The sequence below is a fragment of the Chroicocephalus ridibundus genome, chromosome 5 (genome assembly GCF_963924245.1).
Source record: "Chroicocephalus ridibundus chromosome 5, bChrRid1.1, whole genome shotgun sequence".
NCBI lineage: Eukaryota > Metazoa > Chordata > Aves > Charadriiformes > Laridae > Chroicocephalus > Chroicocephalus ridibundus.
The window spans coordinates 31,274,450-31,295,741 of record NC_086288.1 but is presented as its reverse complement, the minus strand read 5'-3'; the positions used below and the strand labels follow the sequence as shown (position 1 = coordinate 31,295,741).

Below are 21,292 nucleotides of genomic sequence, written 5' to 3'. Positions count from 1 at the left end.
TTTAAAGAACAGAAGTGGAAAAGGATTTCTTTTTTTTTTACTAATGTGGCTAGCCAGTATTCCAGGCTAAGACCACAGGCTGTTCGCTCTGGTGAGCTGGGAGCAGATTGCTACCCAAGCAGTCAGCGCAGGGACATGCTGACCTTGGGGATGTCACGTGAGTCATGTTGGGGAGTGGGGACCTGAAGCTTTTTCTACTGTAATAAATAAAACAGCATGGGAGTGACCTAAGGCCCTTGTGACACAATAAAAAATCCCTGAGTTGGGGAATTTTTACCTCCATGAATTAAAATCATGTGAGAGAGTCTGTGTGTGTGATGGGGATTTTCAGTTTTGCCTGATTAGAGATACTTAATAGGCAAGTGCAGAGTAAAGAAGAAAGATTTCTGAAAGAGTTGTTCAGTTACATTAGTGCGGGGTTTAAATGCTTTTATTTTTGAGATGCATTTGGCCTAGTCACGGCGGCTGACAAGACATGCAGCTCAGCGAGACAATGTTAAAATACCCTTATTAAAGTTCACGTAACTAGTACTGGCAGAACTGGGCTGGCCCCAATTTCACGCACACCCCAGCATCACCTCCAGCCTGGGGGCTCCTGCGTGGGGTAGCCTGTGTGGGCATGGGCACAGCTGGGCCAAACTTGGGCTTCGGGTCTGTTCAGGTGACACTTGAAACGAGGGACTGTGCTGCCCTCCTCCTAAATGGGGATGGAGGGACTAGGCAGGGCCATCCATGATAAGGACTGCGTGTTGTGCTGGCTGAATATGAGTCAGCAGTTTGCCCATGTGGCCAAGAAGGACAACAGCATTCTGGCCTGTATCAGGAATACCATGGCCAGCAGGATTAGGGAAGTGATCCTCCACCTGTACTCAGCACTGGTGAGGTCCCACCTTGAATACTGTCTTCACTTTTGGGACCCTCACTAGAAGAAAGACATCGAGGTGCTGGACCGGGTCCAGAGAAGGGCAACAAAGCTGGTGAGGGGTCTGGAGCACAAGTCTTATGAGGAGCGGCTGAGGGAGCTGGGGTTGTTCAGCCTGGAGAAAAGGAGGCTGAGGGGAGACCTTATCGCTCTCTACAGCTACCTGAAAGGAGGGTGTAGTGAGGCAGGTGTTGGTCTCTTCTCCCAAGTAGCAAGAATAGGATGAGAGGAAATGCCCTCAAGTTGTACCAGGGGAGGTTTAGGATAGATATTAGGAAAAATTTCTTCGCTGAAAGGGTTGTCAAACACTGGAACAGGCTGCCAAGGGAATTGGTTGAATCACCATCCCTGAAGGTATTTAAAAGACGTGTAGATGTGGTGCTTAGGGACACGGTTTAGTGGTGGTTTTGTCAGTGTTAGGTTAATGGTTGGACTCGATGATCTTAAAGGCCCCTTCCAACCCGGCCAATTCTATGAATTTAAACTTTCTTCTGCACTCTTTCTCTGGAGGAAATCCATGCCTAGAGAGGGGATTGAAATCCTCTGAATTGTAGCACTGATGGTACTGTTAATGAGGTGCACATTTCTTTCATAGCCACTATTGTTTGTAATGACTTTTAATGCACGTGAAGTATGACAGTTATGAACCTCAAGCATCACCTAGCTGTGCAGTGCAACTAAAGCCGAAAATGAAGTGTGATGGCTTCATCTTCACCCTGTCCCTCCCTCCGGCCATGCCAGGCTCCGTGAAGCTCAGCAGGGCGATCTCCCAGCAGGTCTGTCCCGCTTCAGTCAGCAACTTCGTGGGTCACCAAACTGATAGTCTCCCGGTTAAACAATTGTTCCGCTGACAGGCAAGTGTATCGTAGAAGGTAAGCTGATCAAGCCTCACCTTAGAAGCAGTTTGATTTCTTGCACCCACTCCTCTGGTGAGGCTGTGCCAGAAACCTCCCATTCCTCCTTACTGTTGGACTCCTACTAATTTCCGAACTGAATTTATTCATGTCCACTTCACAGGCATGTGTTCTTGTGCCAGCACTGTCTTTTAGCTTGAGCAGCCCTTCTGCCCCACTGCTGCTCCCCGCTTTGATGTACTTTCAGGCGGCGAGCGTATCTCCCTGCCGCTCCTCTTGCTACTCCGCGCTAAATTAACCAAACTCTCTCTTTTTGTAAGGGCCGCTGCAGGCTGTCCCTGCAGCCGTGGGGGCTGTACGTGGGGCCGTGTTGAAGATTGTACCTCTGAGACAGTGGGGAGGCTGCCTGGGGGGGAATTTGGGGGCCGGGCCCCGTTGCTCCCCCGCCCGGCACAGCAGCCCCTTCCCTCAGGCGGGGAGGGAAGCGCGGGGGGGGGGCAGCGGCCCAGGGAGAGCCGGCGGCACCCCCTCCCGCCTTTCACAGGTGCGCCTTGATTATTCCCCTCTAGTGCAAAGCGGGGGGAAACGCGTGCGTTTCTCCGTTTAAGAAAGTAAAAGAATAGTAAACGGAGGGCGGGCGGGAGGGAACGGTGTTTTTGCGCCTCCCCCAGCCCTCGCTCGGCGCTGGGCTCCGCACCGCCGCCCCGTGCCGCCGCTGCCGGGCAGGGCCGGGCCGGGCCGGGCCGGGGGAGGGGCGGCGGCGGCAGGCGGAAGTGAGAACAAGACCGGGGGGACGGGGCCGCTGCCGCCCAGACGCGCCGCCGGTGTCCTCGGCACTCCGCACCGCACCGCCGGGGTGAGTGACTGGGGAGGCTTGGGGGAGAGGGGCAAGAAGTCAGCAGATTGGCCGGGGATTTTAAAACCTCACGGTGCTTATTTTAATTTATTTTTTCCTTTTTAATTTTTTTTTTTTTTTTTTTTTTTTTAAGCGGGGCGCGCGGTTTGTCGCGGGCCGGGTCTGCCGGCGGTGCCCCGCTCTCTGGGCAGAGCCCAGCCCCGGGCGCAGCGCCCGTGGGGCGCCTCGTCCCGCGGCTGTGGGGCACCTGTGGGGCTCTTCGCCCTGGGTTGCCTGTGGGGCTGCCTGGGGCTCTGGGGTGCCGCGGCCCCCAGGCTTTGTGGCACCCGTAGGGCCGCACGCCGGGCTGCCCGTGAGGCTCCTTAGATCTGGGGCTGTGGCTGTGGGGGCTGCCTGGGCACGGGGGTCCGGGGTGCCGCGACCCCCAGGCTTCGTGGCACCCGTGAGGCCGCACGCCGGGTTGCCTTTGGGGCTCCTAGGGCTGTGGGGATGCCTCGGACTGAGACCCATCCCGCTGTGGGGCTGGGAGGCTCCTCGTCCTGGGGCGCTTGGAGGGTTTCGGTGGGGGAGTGTGTGTGGGGGGGCGCGGTACGGGGCGCTGGCGCTGCCCCCTCGGGCACAGCCACCCCTCTGCCGGGAGGGCAGGAGGGTCTCGCTGGCCACCCCCTCGTCCCCTGGGGACCAGGGCCCTGGTGACAGTGGTCGAAGGCAAGTGTTTCTGCCTGGGTTTTGAAATTCCCCCGTCCCAGAAGCAGATCCACCAAGCGTTTGATCGTCTAAGTGAAAGTTGCACAATTCCACCCGTAGCTGGTTTGTTTGCGCAACGTTCCCCACATGAAGCGGAGCTGCTGGGTTGCAATACTTTCCCTTAGATGTTGCCCTAAGCATCTTTTAAGAAATTTGTTAAACTAAACTTTGAAGGGATTTCCTTTGTCTATTATTCCTTGCCGGTGTATGTGTAAGCCTAGAGATGCAGACACGGCAGAATCGAGGGGGTGAGAAAGGAAAGATGAGTGATGCTGAGAGTGATGCATGGCATTTCAGCCTCTTCCCTCCCGTTTGTAGTTGCTACAAATGAAAAAGAACAGCCTCATTTTCTAATATAACTCAATCTTTTTTTCCTAGCTGTGTTATTGTAACTAGCTGTTACTCACGGTTTGTTTTTTTTATTAAAAAAAAAAAAAGACGCTACACAAGCGCTTCAGTTTTAACTGATAGGTAAAACAGTCTGCCTGTGCCAATGAACTGCATGTGTGCTGATGGCTTGATGTGGTCTGCTTTTCTGCAGTCTCTAATTTATAGTGACCCGTCACTGCGGCGTATTTCATTTAGAGGGAATGACGAGAATTTGTATTTTTGTACGGAAAGAAATCTGTGACTAATTAAAATCCTCTTTTTACAAGGAATTCAGTGCACAGTGCAATTAAACGAGTTGTAGTTCCTGCTTTAGCAGTGAGTGAGTCCCCTAAGAGTCCTAGCTCAAACTTGGTAGAGGATTTTTACTACCTTCCCCCCACTTCAGCCACATGAGAGCTCAGCCTGTACGTTGTTGAGACTTTTAAGGGTGGGTTTGAGTCAGTGCCTGGGGTCAGAGCTGCCCCTTTGCTGGGTGCCAGCAGGTGGGGGTACATCAGGAACTGCCCAGGTACCCAGGCACTGCTCTTACGAGCTCCGAATTCTGCTTCCTAATATATATCTTGTTCTGCCCAATGCCAGCAGCCCCGTTCCGGTTGCCTGAGTGCCTGCCGGTGTGCCTAAAGTTTGCCGTTTGGTTTAGACAGAGGTCTGAGCAGCGGATCTCTGTGGCTCTGGGAGGTGAACCCAGAAGCATGATGGCTTTCTCCAGGAGTGACATTAAATGTCCTTCCCTGCACCCGCCGGGGCCGCGGGACAGCCCCGTTCTGAAGGTCCATAGGGCTGGGCTGCATTTGCAAAAATCCACTGCCTCCGAAAAAAAAAGAAAAAAATCCTACCCACCCTTGCAGGGTATGAACAGGTAAAACCGGGCTTTGCATAGCTCGGTGGGGTCTGCAGCCCGCTTGCTTCTGCTTGACTGAAGGTCCACCTTAAATGTCCCTATCCCAGTATGGAATCTGGCTGTGCCCCGGTGTAGTCTTACACCCGCCCGCCCTGGTGTGCTCCTGCCTGCCTTCAGCCATACAAAAATAGACGGGATCCACTACCTAAGATGTCATTGTAGCGTTACTTATCCGAGGTGAAACTGAAGCCCTTATCTTTGACACTGAACGGCAATTAAGTGCTTCTGTTGCCTTTTAAAGGTAATTTGTTGCCCACGTTTGTGGGGAGGGAGATTCTCGGGTTTTGCTTTGCTTTTGCTGCCTCAGCGCTAAGTTGCAGCCATGGGTATTTCGCTTTAGTTCACAGCTTTCATTTGAGGGTTGGTTTTAATATCGGTTTTGTCTGTAGTATTGTTCTACCAATATGAAGCTATGCTATAAAAATAAAGAAGTCACAAGGATTTTATTTTCCTCTGATTAACTTCAAAATTGTGATGTTTTGACATCGTTTTGAAGCTGTCAAGACATAATGTGTTTAGAAACAAGCTTTGAGCTGATGACATGGCAGCGTATGATACTCATTTTATTAGAAATGAATGTGCCAGTAGTGCTAATTTCTTCCATACTTGGACTTAAGGGATACTGTCAATTCATGCTTGTCTCAACATTGACTTTTTTGTTAAATATGAGCTTTAACGTTGGGTGGTGGGTTTTTGTCCCCCACACAGTATTTGGTTAGTAAGAACTAGCTGCGAAACATCTCAGCAACAGAAATTCACAAAGTCCCAAATCTATGTTACCAGTTCTCTAGTTATGTTTCTTCTTAAGTTATGGAGAAAACCAGGTGTGGAATAAAAGCACAAGTAATGACAGACCTGGTGTGGGGTTTTTGGCTGTTTTTGTACTATTAAGGGGAAGACAGATGAAGAAAGAAGGCTTTCAGAATGGTAGACAGTGCCTTTTGTTTTTATCATCTTTAAATTAAAGCCGTAATCCTCTTCCACAGGCATCAGTTCTTTGGATTTGATCCTTGAATACTAAACATCATGAGCAACTACAGCGTGTCTTTGGTGGGCCCAGCTCCTTGGGGTTTCAGACTTCAAGGGGGCAAGGATTTCAACATGCCTCTGGCTATCTCTCGGGTAAGTGCCTTTGCCTCTTTGCCTGCATATGGGTATCTGGTATGCTGTGGCTGACCGGCGGCCTTCAGACATAAGTATGCAAAGCCATTAATTACAGATGCTGGGGCTCAGCTTGCCCTGTGGCATAGAGGATTGTTGGGTGCTGCACAAGCTGGGAAAATAAATCTTCTTTATTGTCTGAAGGCTCCAACAAAATTGTCTTAGGAAGGACGTGTTCATTTGAAATGGTTGTTTTATCTACATTTATTTATGCAACAAACAAAAGAAACCGCCCTTGAATTCCCCTCCTTGCTCCCACCCAGAAAACGGAGATGCAGAGGTTGGAGGCTGGCAGGAAACAGGCAATTTTCTGTCCAGGGCTGAGCCCGTGCTGTTCAAATGGGAGGCAGTGGGGGGAAAATCACTCATGTTACCCTTGTTTATTCAGCAGCTAGAGGATCTTCTGGTGTCTGTTCTTGCAAATCCCACTATTTACAATAAAAAGGCACTTAAATGACAGTAGTTGTAAATAGCTGTTCATCAATATGTGCCTGAGTGAATGTGCCACTTTCTCACCAGCATTTTTTAGAGTATGTGCTCTGAACTGATATTCAAACCATTTGAGGAACTAAATCAAAACAAATGTGATCTTTGTATGCAGGCGCTATCTAGGTAGTTTCCTACTTTAAACCATGTTTTCAGGGAGGACTTTCTTTCAGTGTGGGCTGAGTTTCAAAGCCTTCCTCGGATGGCTGAAGCACTTAAATATAGAATATAGGGACAGACTTTGCAGTATTGAATTTATAGGATCATTGGAAATCTCTGGGTGAAGAAACTGGCTTCTAATAGCTCTGTACCCCAGCACCTTCAAATTTAATTTGCAGAGTGGAAGCGTTTATGTACAAATGGCACCTTCTCTGTCAACAGCTCTCCTCCCCCTCTTGCATATTCATATAGTTTAGTGACAAAGATGAATTATTTTTTACACCTGTTGGGACTGCAGAATTGATACTGCCCTGGGAGAGGGACCAGGTTTCTATTTGGGTTTATGCATCACAGCAATATTTTTAGCTAATCTCAACTAGCGATTCAAACTCTGCCAGTTCATTTAGACTTGCCTTATCCTATTCACCTGTGGATTATGCTGGTGAAGTAAAAATACAGTTTGAGTCTGCAAAATTATTTTTATATGGCTAAAATGGACTGCAGAGCTGTAGAAATGCTTGTGTACAGTTGAATACAGCTGATACCTGAGCCAAAAAGAGGCTGAGAAGGAGTTTATTCCCAAACTCCGGGGATTTCCAAGCTAAACTGTAATTCAGTTTCTTGTTCAGTAGCTGATTACTCCTACACTAATGAGAAATTTGAACTGGGGATGCAAATAGTGCTCTTCTGATTCGACAGTACAAGTGCTCTCATGACAAGGTTTTGCAAAAGCATAGGCTCTTGCCCTCATAGGGTACTTGTGTGTGGTACTGATGAGCAATTAAATGCTGTAGGCAGTAAACCATAGTAAACAACCGGGTTTAGGAAAAGGTAGAAATTTCTTGTAGGAGCCTCTGCTGTCCTGGAGATCTAGAGTGCAGCCCCACTATAAGCAGGCTTCCCATCTAAAAGCTTCTAAAGAGGAAACACACATTGAAATGAGCCTAGACTACTACTTTATTGCAGGAATCAGATATGCTGTCGCAGGGAGTGGCCTAGGGGAACTGGCCTAAATAGCTACGTATAAAAGCCTTAGTTATGGGATTCCCTAATGACAAATGTCAGTGCCCACAAGAGCAGAACATAATGAAAGATGGGGACTGGAGTGGTTTTAGGACTTTAATTTGTGCACAGGAGGGGAAGCACAATATCCAATTCACCTATTACACCTCGGCACTGCTCCTCAGCTCAACTGTTTCTTCTTATTTGTGGTTAAGAGTATGCAAATATTAGATGACTGACAGCTGCCTTTGCCTTTTTTTTGGGGGGGGCGGATCAAAAAAGTGCTTAGTTCTGGTATGCCAATCCAGCTTTGGCCCGGTAACTGGAAGAATTCAATGCTGGTTCCTGGTATGCTAGAACAGCATGTACCCTTCACCCCCCCCAGCCCTTCTTTTCCTGATGAGGCATAAATGCCTTCCTGTATCTGAAGACTACTAATTAAATTATTTTAGCAAAACAGTAATGAGACAGCAGAATTATGTTCTTTGGCAAGGAGGACGTTTTTGGTTTTCTTTTGTTTTTAATTTGTCCTCTAGATGCTGAGGATGAATCTGGCTGCACTGCTGAGGGCTAATTTCCTGCTTTAGTTTAAACTCCTTGAAATCAAGTTCAAATAAAGTACAGTTTACAAAGCGCAGAAAAAACACTGCTTTCTAAAGCTGTTTATCTGAAAAGTTAATCTCTTTTTAGTAATGATTTGAACAAATTAAGATTTCACATGGTTCCTTGGAGAAAGTTTTTATAAGTCATTTGGCTTTGTACGGAATGCAGTTTAAATGGGCGTGCTCCCTATTGCCTATGTGAGGGAAGACAAAAGCCTGTTTTGTGCTCTTCAGTTGAAGGTCTTAATGTCAGCTAAGGTGTAACAGGTTAACATTAATGCAGGGGTAGCAGTAATATTTGATTTCTCATAAGCTAGTATATTGTAAACTAGTTGCAACATCGTAACTAATAGCAACAGTTAGTTATTGCAGGGTTATGTCAGTCACTTAATATAGCTCTCTTAGTGATTTAAAGTTGCTACATATACAGCCATACGCATTTCATGGTAAGTAACGTATGTGATGTTGGAGATACAGCCTTAGAGTTAGTGGCATAAATCAGTACAACAACAATGCGTGCAGTACTTGTTATGTATGCTTTCACCTGGCTGGACTTCAGCGGGGCGGCTTTTCACAGTTGTCCTCCTTACCTTGCGAAGGCGCCTGTCTGAGCCCTGCAGAGCCACTGCACAGGTTGGGAATTCCACACTGGGAAGCTGATGTGGGGCGGGTGCAGTGATGGGAGTGTGGTGGTGGGGTACGGCCCTCGCGACAGAGGGGTGAGTGGGAAGGAAGCTGCTCTGAAAGGAAAACAGTTTGATCTTCACCCTTCAACCTGGAATAAAGGGAGGGCTGAGGTGGTAGATCTACATCTTTTATTAACAGCCAAGTGTTAAAGTGCTTCGGGCCACCACATATAACTGTACTGTTGGGCTTCCAGGTAGTTTATTCTGTAGTGGTACTTGTATAATGAGAGATTGGAAACTGTGACCAGTTGGCCTGCAGTGAAGAAGGCAAAATTACTGAAGTCGAGGTTTGCAAACTTAGATTATTTGGAGTTGCTGCTCTTTTTCATCATGGCATTTTACATTACTTAAAGAATCAACAGTTCTCCTTATTCCTTCAAGACCTATGTTGTGATGCAAAACTGAAAAAATGGAAAGCTAGAGCAGATAAGAACAAATTGCTGAGAGGTTAATTACATTCTGGTAGCTATAAAGTCGCTAATTTAGGAAATGACTAAGATTCAGACTTCTCTATGGAAGAAAAAGCTTGATGTCTATACGTCTATCTGTAACATATGTAGTCACATGAAATGACACTTGCCATAAAGCAGTTGTCTTCATATGAATAAACTGATTGCTTCTGAATTAACGTAGACCACTGAAAAGGCAGCTACTTAACAGGTATCTCCTTTTCCACCTGGTAGATTTGTGTGGCGTTGTGCCAACACTCTTGAGTGTTGGCTACATACACCACAAGAATTACAGCATGGGTCCTCCTTGTTTCTCAATTATTTCCAAGTTGCAGGATGTTCTGCTAAACACCAGCTGGGTCAAAGCTGGACTATTGGACCAAAATAATTGCAGCTTAATTTGTTTTCAATCAGGATTGCCAATAATAAGGGACATGCTGTTGCTGATTTCCACATAGATCTGTGGTCTTAAGTAAATCCTACTGATGCTAGGGATATGTCCAGTTTGGGAATAACATTGTTCTACACTCAGTAGATCTTTGCCTTCTAGATTTGTTTGCGTAAGAGTTTGTTTTTTCTGCTGAATTAGAATAAATGCAGTTTTGAAGGTAAAGTAGTCCAAATGCACTGCTAGGCAGGATTCCTGGAGTGGCTCTTGGGCATGCTAATTATTATATTTACAGAATTTGGGGTTAATGATATCTACAACATGGTCTATGTTGTTTACATGCAACACAGTAGCTTTTAAAACAATACACACTTCTACAGAGTTTGAATTAACGTTATATTTGCTTTACGTTTTTGGGAGTTGGTTACTTTCCAATGCTTAACTAACATAAGCAGAATAAACTCCGTAAGCATGACTGTAGCTTTAGAATTGTCAAAACTGCTGTCCTCTGCAGACTGGAATCAATAGTGTTTGGTATTGATGATGTATTCATTATGTTCTGGTGACCTGTGACAGATTTAGGTATTTGTTCTAAATGTATGCTTGAAATGTTTGTAGCCTATCAAAGATGTTGTGGCGCGGTCTCTAAACAGTGCTTGTCTCTGTTTTATGGCACTAGTTACCACTAGAAACAAGGAAATACTGAAGTGAAACTACAGTTTGAACAGTAACGTAGTCTACATGCAATATGTACCCTCCCACCTAATACAAATACATAGGATGTTTTCTTGTATTTAAAAGTTACTTTTTTGTTCAATCCTGGTGGCAACTCTAGCCATCTTCCTTCTGAAGACGTTTCGCTATTTGTCTTTCTCCTCCTGTAAGAATCAAATGGAAAACAGTCGTGTTGAAATCCTTGACCCGACTGACAGCTCTCTTTGTCTACTGCAACTTCTTTCAGTGTCACCCTCCCAGCTGCTCCTGGCTTCAGTGGTTGCTTTGCCTCTTCAAAAAAAAAAAAACCAAAAACCCAAAACAGAACAAACAAACAAAAAACCCCTTAGAAATAGACCCTTCTTTTTGCAGTTTTTCAGTTTTCATTATTTCATCTGTTTCAGGTATGTTTTTCTGTGTTATTGCTGCAAGGTTGTAGTTGATGCAAGGCTGATGATAATGAATCTGTCAGCAAGCAGTACAGCTAGGGAGTAGGTGGGAGAGCAGCCCACCTTGGGATGAAGTAGGGAATGGATGTGCAGCAACATCAGCTGCTCAACATTTACCCCACGTGAGCATAATGACATTCCTCATGCTGGTATGGGGAGGTCACTATCAGAGGAGTTGTCTCCTCTGCTCTCCCGCTTTCCTTCCTGCCTACCCAGGTAGGTACATGGCTCCCCAGCAAGTTGTCCACGTGGTCGGAGCACGTATGATTGGTTTTGCACAGTGTTTGCTTATTCAGGGGCTTGGCCTTTGGCTGCCTTAATATTTAGAAGCAAGCTATCTTAAAGTCATTAACATCTGTGAAAATAATGTTAATGGGAAGAGAATAAAGGAAAATGATGCTTTGAATGGACCTAGAGCGTGTCAGCTTTGATTGACTAAACCCTGGCTGAGCCTCTTGCCCTTCTGTTTGTGTGAATTATTTTACTAAGCCATGCGTGTCATAGCCAGTAAAATCAAGTTTTGTGTAGGTATGAAATAAGCTATTGCAGTGGAGGGCTGGGGAAATGATCTTTCAAGCAGGCATGTGAAACAGGAGAGAAACACTGAAACAACTGCTGGTCTGGTCAGTGATAATTGTGTTGGTAACTTTATGCTTCATCCTGGAAGCTACTGAGAGCTACTAACTAAGCCTGAACTGCCAGCTGCTGGCATTGCTGTGCTGGTTTGACTTGCTACCGAGTTGTGATGGTTTGCACAAGATACAGCCGGGGATGTGCTCCACCACTGCAACTTCCTGGCCCAGGGTCAGAGACATCAGTGCAGGTCACAGCACTTTCCTGCTGGTCCTGCTTCTACGGCAATAAATGCTGCATTTTACGGGAGATATCAGTGCTTATGAAATGGATGTGATTAGCCAAGACATAAAGCAAGAAGTGTTACTCTGTTCTGTTTAATTCTGTTTACAAGATGTGGTTTACTGAAAAAAATACTGAGAATGACAAATGAGCTATGGTTGCCAAAGTCTGTATCCTCTCCGCACTGAGGCCTGAAAGAGCGTAGGTTTTTTCTTTGGGAACCAAGTGGAATATGGACAGTTAAAAGCTCCCAGCTGCACAAGTGGTTTAATATGAGCGAGTTTTCTGAAAGTCTAAAGAGTGCTGGTTAGTGCTTCAGAGTTTGCATAGTTGCCTGCAAGCAACGTCCTCCTTTATAGAGCTCCTCCGTTTAACTTGAAGATGGAAAGAGAGATCAGTTGGTACAAACATAATTTCCCCATTGCCTCTTTTCCCACCACTGTTTAACCTCTTTGTGCTGAAAATTGGGAAAAGGGCCATATTTCCCCATACCATTTGTTTTCCTTCCCTTGTCTCTTCTGCTGTGCAGTTTGAAGCAAGACAGACCATCACTGGAGTGGGGCTGGGAAGAAGGGAGGGCATGGGGGAGAAGAGGCGGAAGAGAAGTGCCTGCATCTTGTCTGCTCATGACCTTAATTGTCAGAAAACCTCCTCAGACCAAGTAGGAAGCTAAGTTATTTTAAAATAGTTCCTCTACTGATGTCATTCCCCCAAAAGTGAACCTGGCTGTACTGGGGGGGAAAAGGAACCAATGAGCTTGTAGCTGAGGGATATCTGATGTGATGTGTGAACATATTCTTTTTACATTAAAAAATGCTGGTAACTCTTTTTCCCCTTATAAGTGACAGTTTAGTTACAGTATGATGAGTACAAGCTAAATATTTCATGATGGAAAAACTAAAGTGTTTGTTTGCAGTGTCCGCTTCTCAAAGACAGATGTAGTGAAAAAATAAACTCTGATTAGATGTTCAGAGCAGATGCAAAATTGGCAGTCCTTCCGGACGCCAAAAAGCAGGACAATTTATTGAATAGTAACTGCAAAAAAATTAGGCATGTTTTCTTTGCGAGTATCTGGCCCTGGAGGCCTGACAACTTCTGTCGACTTCCCCACCGTTTGGAGATGCTATTTTTAGTGTAACTGTTTTTCTCATTATTCATTGGCCGATGGCTATCAGAAGGCATTGTGAGAAAAGACATGGTGTTGAAAGGTTTGTTTGTTTGGCTTTGGGATGGAGCCAGGAGATAACATTGTTGGCTTTTCTTCATTTGTTTTGACTTTTTAAGAATAGATTTCATATGTTATCAATATAAGGGAAAGTGTGAGAGAAAACTGTCTCTCGTGTTCCTAAAGCAGTGGAAATATGTGAAGGTTGATGATATTCCTCTTGCCAATGCTCAAAAAAAAATAATAATTGAGGCTGAGGTTTGTTTGAACAAATATGAGAAATAGAAGTATGCTTTCTTCCATAAGTGGCTGTTACAAGCATAGAGACAGAAGGAAAGGAGGCCACTGCTAAGGCTGGTATTACGTGAGTCTTTGACTCAAGTCTTCAGGGCAGTAGAAGTAGGGAAAAAATGACAAAAGTATCTGTTCAGGTTCCCTCTCCGTAAGAGGTCTTCAAGCTGAGTTTGTGGAGAGAGGTACTATCTTCTTTTAGGTGAGTTGATGTGGGTGGAAGAAAAAGGCTATGAACTTTGGGCACAGAATCCTTTGAGGTGCAAGTAGCTTCAGTTACCATATTGACTTAAAGCCTTACTCCTATTAAGGAGTTTATACTGTCCCGCTGCTCTAGTGCGCGATGATGAAGACAGAGCTGATGAGTAAGAGTCTGAGTGTCACTAACTGCACTAGTCTGGTTTAAATGCGGGCAAGCTACTGCTGTCAGTATGTCAGTAGGTGATTGTGGGCTATACCGGTCTATGATGGTCTTCTCAGACAAGTTTGCTGATAAATCAGGTTTGTTTACTTAGGTTTGCTTCCAGGAACTGTTCTGGAAAGGGTTTTCTTCAGGAGCATGGTCATGCTGGTAATGATATGCTGTGGGAATTCGGTCTCAACTTCTTAAGAGGGGGGGAAAAGGTAGGCAATAGGAGCTTGTGCTATGTTTGTACTGAAGAGCAGTCTCTCTAATGACTTGCTTAAATCTAGGTACATGTGGAAATGAAGTTCAAAGAAAAGGAGGAAGATGCAACAGAGGAAGAGAGAGAAAGTGTGGATGCTGTTAGCTTTGGTACAGCTGTGAGGAGGGGCAGGTGCTACTCTGTGACTGGCTGCTACTCGCGCACCAGCCGGCTGCGTATGCCTGTGGCCACTAAACACTTCTGCAGAACAGACCTAAGGTTTCAAGTTGGGGAATGAAGGCCACCCTTACTGGACAGCCTGTAAAAGTCTGATTTCAGTGACTTGCGTAACACCGCATAGCGGTATTCCCGCCATCTTGTTGCATTTCTCTGCTTCATTCGTCACTCGCCTTTTGACACTCAGTTAATGGGATGGTGTCCCACACGTGGTAGCTCTTCTTTTGTCAGTTCGAAACACCAGTGCAGTTCCCAGCACATAGTCTCTTGTGTACGCTGACCCAAGGAGAGAGGTAGTAGGGGGACAAAACAGCACATTATAAATTGAAGACTGTATTGTGATGCACACCCTCGGAGCAGATCAATAAGCACTGCCCTAATGGAATATGCTCAGTGGTTTTGGTGTAAAGCATAGTTAGCAGGCACAGACCATGAAGAGATTTCTGCTGTCGGTCCCTTATTTTTACTTAACAGGGACCACAGTAGTCTTCAGTGTTCTACAGTCCAGAAAACTTGGAGTAAAATCAATAATTCTGTGACACCTGTGTGACTGTTCTACCGATATACTATCAAGCTTCAAGATGTACCAAGTGTTGAGTCCCCACTCAAAACAGGAATCTCATTCCTTAAGAGATTGGTGTTCTTTCTTTTAATGTAGGCCAGAAAATTTGAACTGGAATAGTCCATAGTATTTTTTATTATTGATTATTATAGTTTCTATCTGATTTGGAGTTAGTATTGCATTAGAAACCTCAGCTTAAACAGTTAAACTTAGTAAAAGTACCAGCAAGAGAAAATTGCATCTGATAGGTGAAAGTATTTGCAAGTATGAACTCTCGCAATTGCTGTCAGCTGTGCCTGTAACAAAGCCCTGAAGTAAAATGTAATGCCTTGCGTGAAGTCCCATAGGCTAAAAAGTGGATCTTGCCAGGTCTTTAGTAGTCCTGTTGGAAAGGTCAAATGGTTTGCATGTTAACTGGATAGGAAAGAAGTTTGGCTTACCCTCGTCTATATTAAGGGATGACTTAATGTGGTATCTAGTTCTTTCTCTAACAAGTGATTGAACAATGTGAAGTACTTACCATTGGAAGGCATCAGAAACATTTATTTTGTGTGAATTATTTCATAGTTCTTTTGAAGGCTTGAATAGTGATTTAGATGCTAAACAGATTAACGTAGAGTGTATCAATTTCAGGAGGCTAAAACTCGCTGTTTGTTAAGTTTTGTGTTTATGAAAATAATAGGATCATATTTAGGTATTCTCACAAAATTTATTAAACCTGTGGAGAAAATAATCAAAGTGTCTCCATTAAGTGTGATGTTTTATTGGCAGTAACAGCATTTGAGATTTTTAAAAAGGAATTCTGTAGAGCAAAGACAAAATGCTGTAAATCTGAAAATTGCAGACATAAATAAAATGTATTTTTGTTATTAAAAAAATTGTATCACCTCGGTCGAAACTCTAGCTATAGAATATTTTTGTGCAGAACCCGTAAAAAAAAAAAAGGCAGCTTTGCTGTGAAAAAATTCCCTCTGCCAGACAGAACAGCTTAATCTCAAAGTTTATGGTACATCTGCTATTAAAGCTTTTTCTTTCTAATGTACATCTTACACATGACAAGCCAGGCATAGTTCTGAGTCGAAGGCAGCTAGTAAATGAAACTTTTCTTTCTTTCCCGTGAATTAAGTGGCCAAAATTGTTGGGGTTTTTTCTGGGGTGAGTGAATTCCTTGCCAGTGATGTCTAGTGATTTCTTTCTGGTGAATTCCTTGCCAGTGATTTCTGCCTCTTTGTGGTTCTAGACTTAGCTTGGCGTTGTGAAAGACATGGAGAGGTAGACTAATGGGATTGCTTGTCTCCAACTTGCTCATGTATCTAAGCAATTCCTTCTAAGCTGTTCTATTTTTCTTTACCTAATGCCTTTTAAAAGGACGAAGGAAAAAAAAGAAAAGCAAAGAAAAAACCCAATGGAGATGTACAAACCAGAGAGCTTGGGCACAAACCAGGAGTTGGGTTGGGCTTGCTTTTATTACACTGATAGGGAAATGGAAAGCTTGTAAAGCTTTAAACATCAAAGACATCTTGGGTAGAGTAAATTTTCTTCGTTCCCTGTCAGCTTTCTGCAGCTGCTCATGAAATTACAGTGTTTTGAGTCCAGACCAAATAAGAGTGTTCTCTGCCTACGGTCTACGGTGGCTTGTTAGCAATTATTTAGGAACGAAAAGGAATCCCCCAAAATGTGTATTCTGACAGAGTATACTCAACCCTCAGGGGACAGTGTATTAGTTCTTTGCGAGGCACTGATTATCTGGATTCACGGCTTGATCAAATGTAATGTAGATAGTGGTCAGGGGACACAATCAACCTCGCAAAGGAAGCGGTAGTGGTCGGAGAGTGGGCAGCATTGCATCCTATCTGGCAGCCTGCGTTCCTGTGCTCTTTAAATCTTTTCTTAATGCATAGAGCTGTGAGAGGGGGGGGAAAAACCGAAAACATTGGCAGTTCACTAAAATGGGAATAAGCTTATGTAATAACCTAACAATTTTCTTGTATGTGAACTGGCCCCCAGCTCTCTGTCAGTGGTAATCACTGGCCAAAGAACGTTGGCAGAAAAAAAAAAACAGTGCTCGCATCTCCATGTCAGAGCTCAAAGCCAGCTCAACAGATGAAACTCTTCCTCCATCAGTGCTTTAAGCAGGGATCGTAGGTGGGACTGGTGTAGCAGAGACTCACTCAGCCCAGCAGACTTGGCTGCAGGAGGTGGGGCTGCTGGTGCAAAGGTAGGGGGCAGGTACTTGGGGACTGTACGGTCTAGAATTGCCGAAGCCAGACTTGCTAGGACATGTCTGTCTGTATACTAAGCTGTGAAAACCCCCACTGAATGCTTATTAAATTACAGCTTTTGTCAGCTATGGATACAGGCTATTCTCTCCACTTTCCAGCTGTCGTGTTTTGGCAACTGGCTATGAGCAAAAGTCATTGTAGCAGGGGCTTACATGAATCTCCTTTGAGAGCAGATTCAATTTGTAAATTAAATTATTTTGCTGTTGTGCAGATTGAATGTAATCCTGTAAACACTAAGAACCCAAGCCTTGGTGCTGCAAAAACACTTGAGCAAAAGCGTAATTTTAGGCATATTAAGTTGTCTCCGTAAGATGTCTCTTGCTTAAGGCTCAGCCTGTGTTGATGTGCATGGCTGCTCAGCACCCAGCAGTGCTGGGTCGTCAGACTGCTGCTACCAGAAGGAAAGAAACATTGGCTTGCTTGGAGGAGACAATTGACCTTTCCCAGCCAACTTTCTACTTTCTCTCAGAGGCATTAGCCAGTGATTGTTAGCCATAAGAAAACTGGCTAGCCCAGGTATTTGTATGACATCCTGAGAGCTAGGTTAGAAACAGATCTTTGACCAGCCAGTCAGTCTCTATCACTAAAATTATAGGGCTAAATCAAGGGGTTTAGTAGCATTTGGGGATGAGAAGTCTTTGCGTATTAGGTAGGTGTGGTGTTTCACTATCCCTTGCTCTGGAAATGCTGTGGAGACGCTCTGTCCCCTTATCTCTCTTTGCAGTGTGCAATTATTGCACTCTTTAAACTAGAGATTAGTACCTCAGAGCAGGTCCTGTTTTGGGTAGTTGTGTAAAACTGTCTCTTCTGAATTATTGACTAAAATAACTAAGCTTATGAACAAAATACAGATAAGTAGGTTTTTGACTAAAAGAATAAACTTTGTGTATATGTCTAGAAATGCAATTCATTTTCAATGTGAAAACATAAAGATGGTTTCCTTGAGGTGTGCACTTAAATCTTGGAGACTTGAATTCTTGCGATATCTCTCTGGATAAAAGTATCACCATCTTGCCTATGTCAGAGGGAACGTGATACTGTCTGGCCAGTCGAGTATCTCCTCTGTGAGAGTATTTTCTTCCATTGACACATCTACACTTGAACTTTAAAACACAGAAACTGCTGATTGTTGAAACTTCAAATGACATTAATTTGTTTTGATACCTGACCTGACGAAAACTGCTGCTGCTGCAGTTGACAGCCCAGATCGGTTTATAACTCTGCCCTGGATGGTGTGGGATTAAATAACTGGAAATTGCTCACAGGAAACTCTGATTGCAGCAGTCAAAGTGAGGATTTAGGGCAAACCAGTTGGTGCTGAAGCTTTACTTTGCAACCTCCTGCTATTGGAGAAGGCTAAACTGCTGGTGTGTTTTACCCCTGCTTCCTCCTTGCAAACGTAAGGCATGCTTTTGGCATGCTGATGGAGACAGATGGATATACATGATTACGTGATATACATGATGAAGACAAATGGGTATACATGATATACGTGATGGGTACATGATTTTTGGATGCTGTAGCCATTGACGTCAACTGGTTCCTGACCTCATCAACAAGATGGCTTGCCTTGAGTGCTTCTGGCAACTCCGAATGCCTCCTCTGTCACTGGCTTGCTATGTGCGCAACTCTGTACTTGGTCTCATTGCATATCCTAATCTACGTCTGTTCGATTAGCTCAGTGGTTATCCCGTTGCTGCTCTCTGACTTCTGTGTCTCTCTTTAGCAAAGAATGTATCCCCAGGGTACCAAACGAGCTTTGGTAGAGATTCTCCTGCCGTGCTTCGCCCTGATGATGAATACCTAGTACAAGTCAGCCTTTAACCTACAGCATAGACTCTTTCCCTTGAAAGAAACTCCTGTATGACTTGTGTTTGGGGCTGAATATGGGGGAGAGGTGGGACCTGACAAGAGGCCATCCCTCATAAAGAAAAGTATTATCCAGAATAAGGGGATAAAAATGGGCTTTGTGGAATGCTTAACTGCTGTGCTTTAGGGGAAGTGTACACTTGAGAGGAGTGACATGCAAATAGTTTAGACTTAGATGCAATGGCATTTATGTAATGTTAGTATCAATTCTGGGAAAGGTAATGGATAACAATGGGCATTATGAGTTAGGAAATACCTCACTCCAGCATTTCAGATTGCTAACCATTCAAATTGAATTGGGGCTGGTTTTCTAGTGCCATTTTTTGAGTTTCTGCCAAATAGGTTTTAGTCTTTCAGTTTGTCACCTGTTTTTGTTTTAGAATGAAGAGAAAGGTAGTTTTGCAAGAACACAATTTGTACTGCTTTCAGGTTTTTTCCCCCTTACTTTCCTTAGCCTGAGAACATCTGTCTTACTGATGAAATAAGTCTACCAGGTGTTTTTGCTGTTAGTTGTCATTTAAGAGAAATGCTGTTCAGAAGCCATTGTTATTTGTGGCATTAACAGGGTTTAGGGTTCATAAAAGTGTATGATGGGATAGGAATGAAGGGAATAATAAGTACTAGGTGTGGGAAAGAAAAAAACCACCCCAAAATCAAACCCAAACTACAAAACTGCACAAAACTATTAAAATCAAATATATAGGATACTTGTCAGAAAGCTCCAAATGACAAATGATGAAAGCTTTGGGTTCTGTATACCAGATAGTATAAGTATTTATAGGGATATCTTGCCTCTGTTTTGAATTGTGTAAGTACTGCATTTTAAGTCTGTAACGATCCTTTTCCTTCCAGTATTTCCTTACCATGCCAGTCCTTGCCAGACTGTAGTATGTCCTGGCTTTGCTGTGCCCAGCACTAGGTTTCTGCTCAATCAGAAAAGCAAGGCATTATGGCAGCTTTTGGTTTATTGGTACAGTTGCAGGAAATGCTTTAGCATCAAGAAACAAGCTGCTCTTTTATGCAGCAGAGAGCACTTGGGCACCACTGGATTCTTGAACAAGCGGAGATGCCGTCAGGAGCACGCGTGCACTTTGGGTTGCCAGCCCCAAAATCACTGCTGGCTTCTTCAGGAAAAATTTTGTAACTGGTGTTATGTGGGGGGTAGTGAGATGGGTCTAGAGGTGGCTTCTGGCTTTCAGTCTTCTGACAGAGGTGTGACCACCCTCGGCGTGTAGGCTCGGCTATGTGTTTCAGTTTCTGGCCACCCTGTGTGTGGGACTATCTTTCAGAGCCTGACACAAAATCCCACCTTCGTGGCAATGGTAGCAGCTCTCCTCCCTCAGCCACTTCAGGCCATTCTGATTCAGGAGAGCATAGAGGCTGTTACAATGCCATAGGGCTAAACTGCTTTGTAAAGAAAGTAGCAACTTCCTTGGGTTGATCTCTGTTGAGCAATAAATGCAGTCTAAAAGTGAGGTAATGGTTAAAAATCACCCATAAGGTACCACTTTGGCCATCCCCATCCCTTTTCTTCACACTGGGAGGAAGAGTAAAGGTTGAGTTGTTGTTGAAAGGCTTGAACTAAACTGAAGCCAAAATCTAAGTCATGAAAGGGGTCACAGTGCGGTACAACAGAGCTGAGTTTGTTTTGCCAGTCATCCCATAAGGAGGAGGAAGTGCTTTGAGATCCTCACCAGTAACCCCAACTGGATGTTACTCAGGACCACCCGTAGCTGTCTTTGACCTCTTTTGCTGTCTTCCTGCATGCTGGAGTGATATTCCTAAAGTAGCCTTTCCAAGGGGTGTCCATGGGAAGATTGCTCTGGCCAAGTTTATGGAGGAACCCAGAGTTACTCTTGCTGGTGCCATTCTTGAGTGTCCCAGTAACTGTGAACTTTTGGGAAGGGAGCAGTGGGGGGGTGCTGTTAAGCTCCCAGTCCTTTGCATTGATGCGCTTGTATCACAATCTGGATTCAATTTAAATCATTGAAATATCTCCTCAGTGTTGCACTGAAGATTCAAGAAAAGTAAGTTGAAAAACCCAGCAAAACCTCAGAGTGTATCTTGGCATTAAAATTGTGAGATTAAAAAACACTCCTTATTTCTAGGGCCTGACTCATGGTTTTTGAATGCGTGAGGGTGGCAGCGCTAGCTCCTATGGTTAAGTAGCATTATAAATATTTCAGGACTTTAGGGCACAGAGCTGTGCCAAATATTTTTCTCGTGTTTGGGGTTTTTTCCTAATTCCCGAAACAAATTTTTGCAGATCTCTTATAACCTGGGTTGCGTGTATAATTAAACAGACAACACGTTAAATCTCTGTGTTTCTGAAAACGGTGCATCAAATCCAAGTATTTAAATTGATTACATAGTGACCACAGTGTTGCTGACTGTCTAAAAGCTGTTTTATTGGGGCGTAGCGTACGTGGTTTCATGTGTATGTGGTAGAGGAAAGTGAATTGCAGAGCAGCTGGCTTGCTAGAGACCTTCCGAAATAAACAGTGCATGGCATGTGTAGTAGAATTTGACCCTGTTAGGAAAATAAGTAGGGCAAAGTGGCTGGTTATTAGCGGTGGCACCATAGGCAAAACAAAAGGAAGGACATGGCGGGGTGGGGGGGAAATCAAGTGGGATTTGAATAATTCTTCCTGCCTGCCAGG

At 44.4% G+C, this 21,292-nt stretch overlaps 1 protein-coding gene across 17 annotated transcripts in view; it reads left to right on the top strand.

Annotated features, from left to right (window-relative positions):
- The first annotated feature begins 1,690 nt into the window (after positions 1 to 1,690).
- PDLIM5 (PDZ and LIM domain 5) overlaps positions 1,691 to 21,292 on the top strand; it is a 129,267-nt gene continuing 109,665 nt past the window's right edge. For 9 of the 17 annotated variants that reach the window (XM_063337373.1, XM_063337372.1, XM_063337371.1 and 6 more), the window contains exons 1-2: positions 2,486 to 2,632; positions 5,657 to 5,792. In XM_063337373.1, the coding sequence (XP_063193443.1) occupies positions 5,697 to 5,792 (96 nt within the window). In that variant the 5' untranslated portion in view covers positions 2,486 to 2,632; positions 5,657 to 5,696. Of the gene's footprint in view, positions 1,795 to 2,485; positions 2,633 to 4,788; positions 4,912 to 5,010; positions 5,031 to 5,656; positions 5,793 to 21,292 lie in introns of those variants that run through there. The other 8 variants (XM_063337376.1, XM_063337381.1, XM_063337380.1 and 5 more) reach the window with 5 other exon arrangements.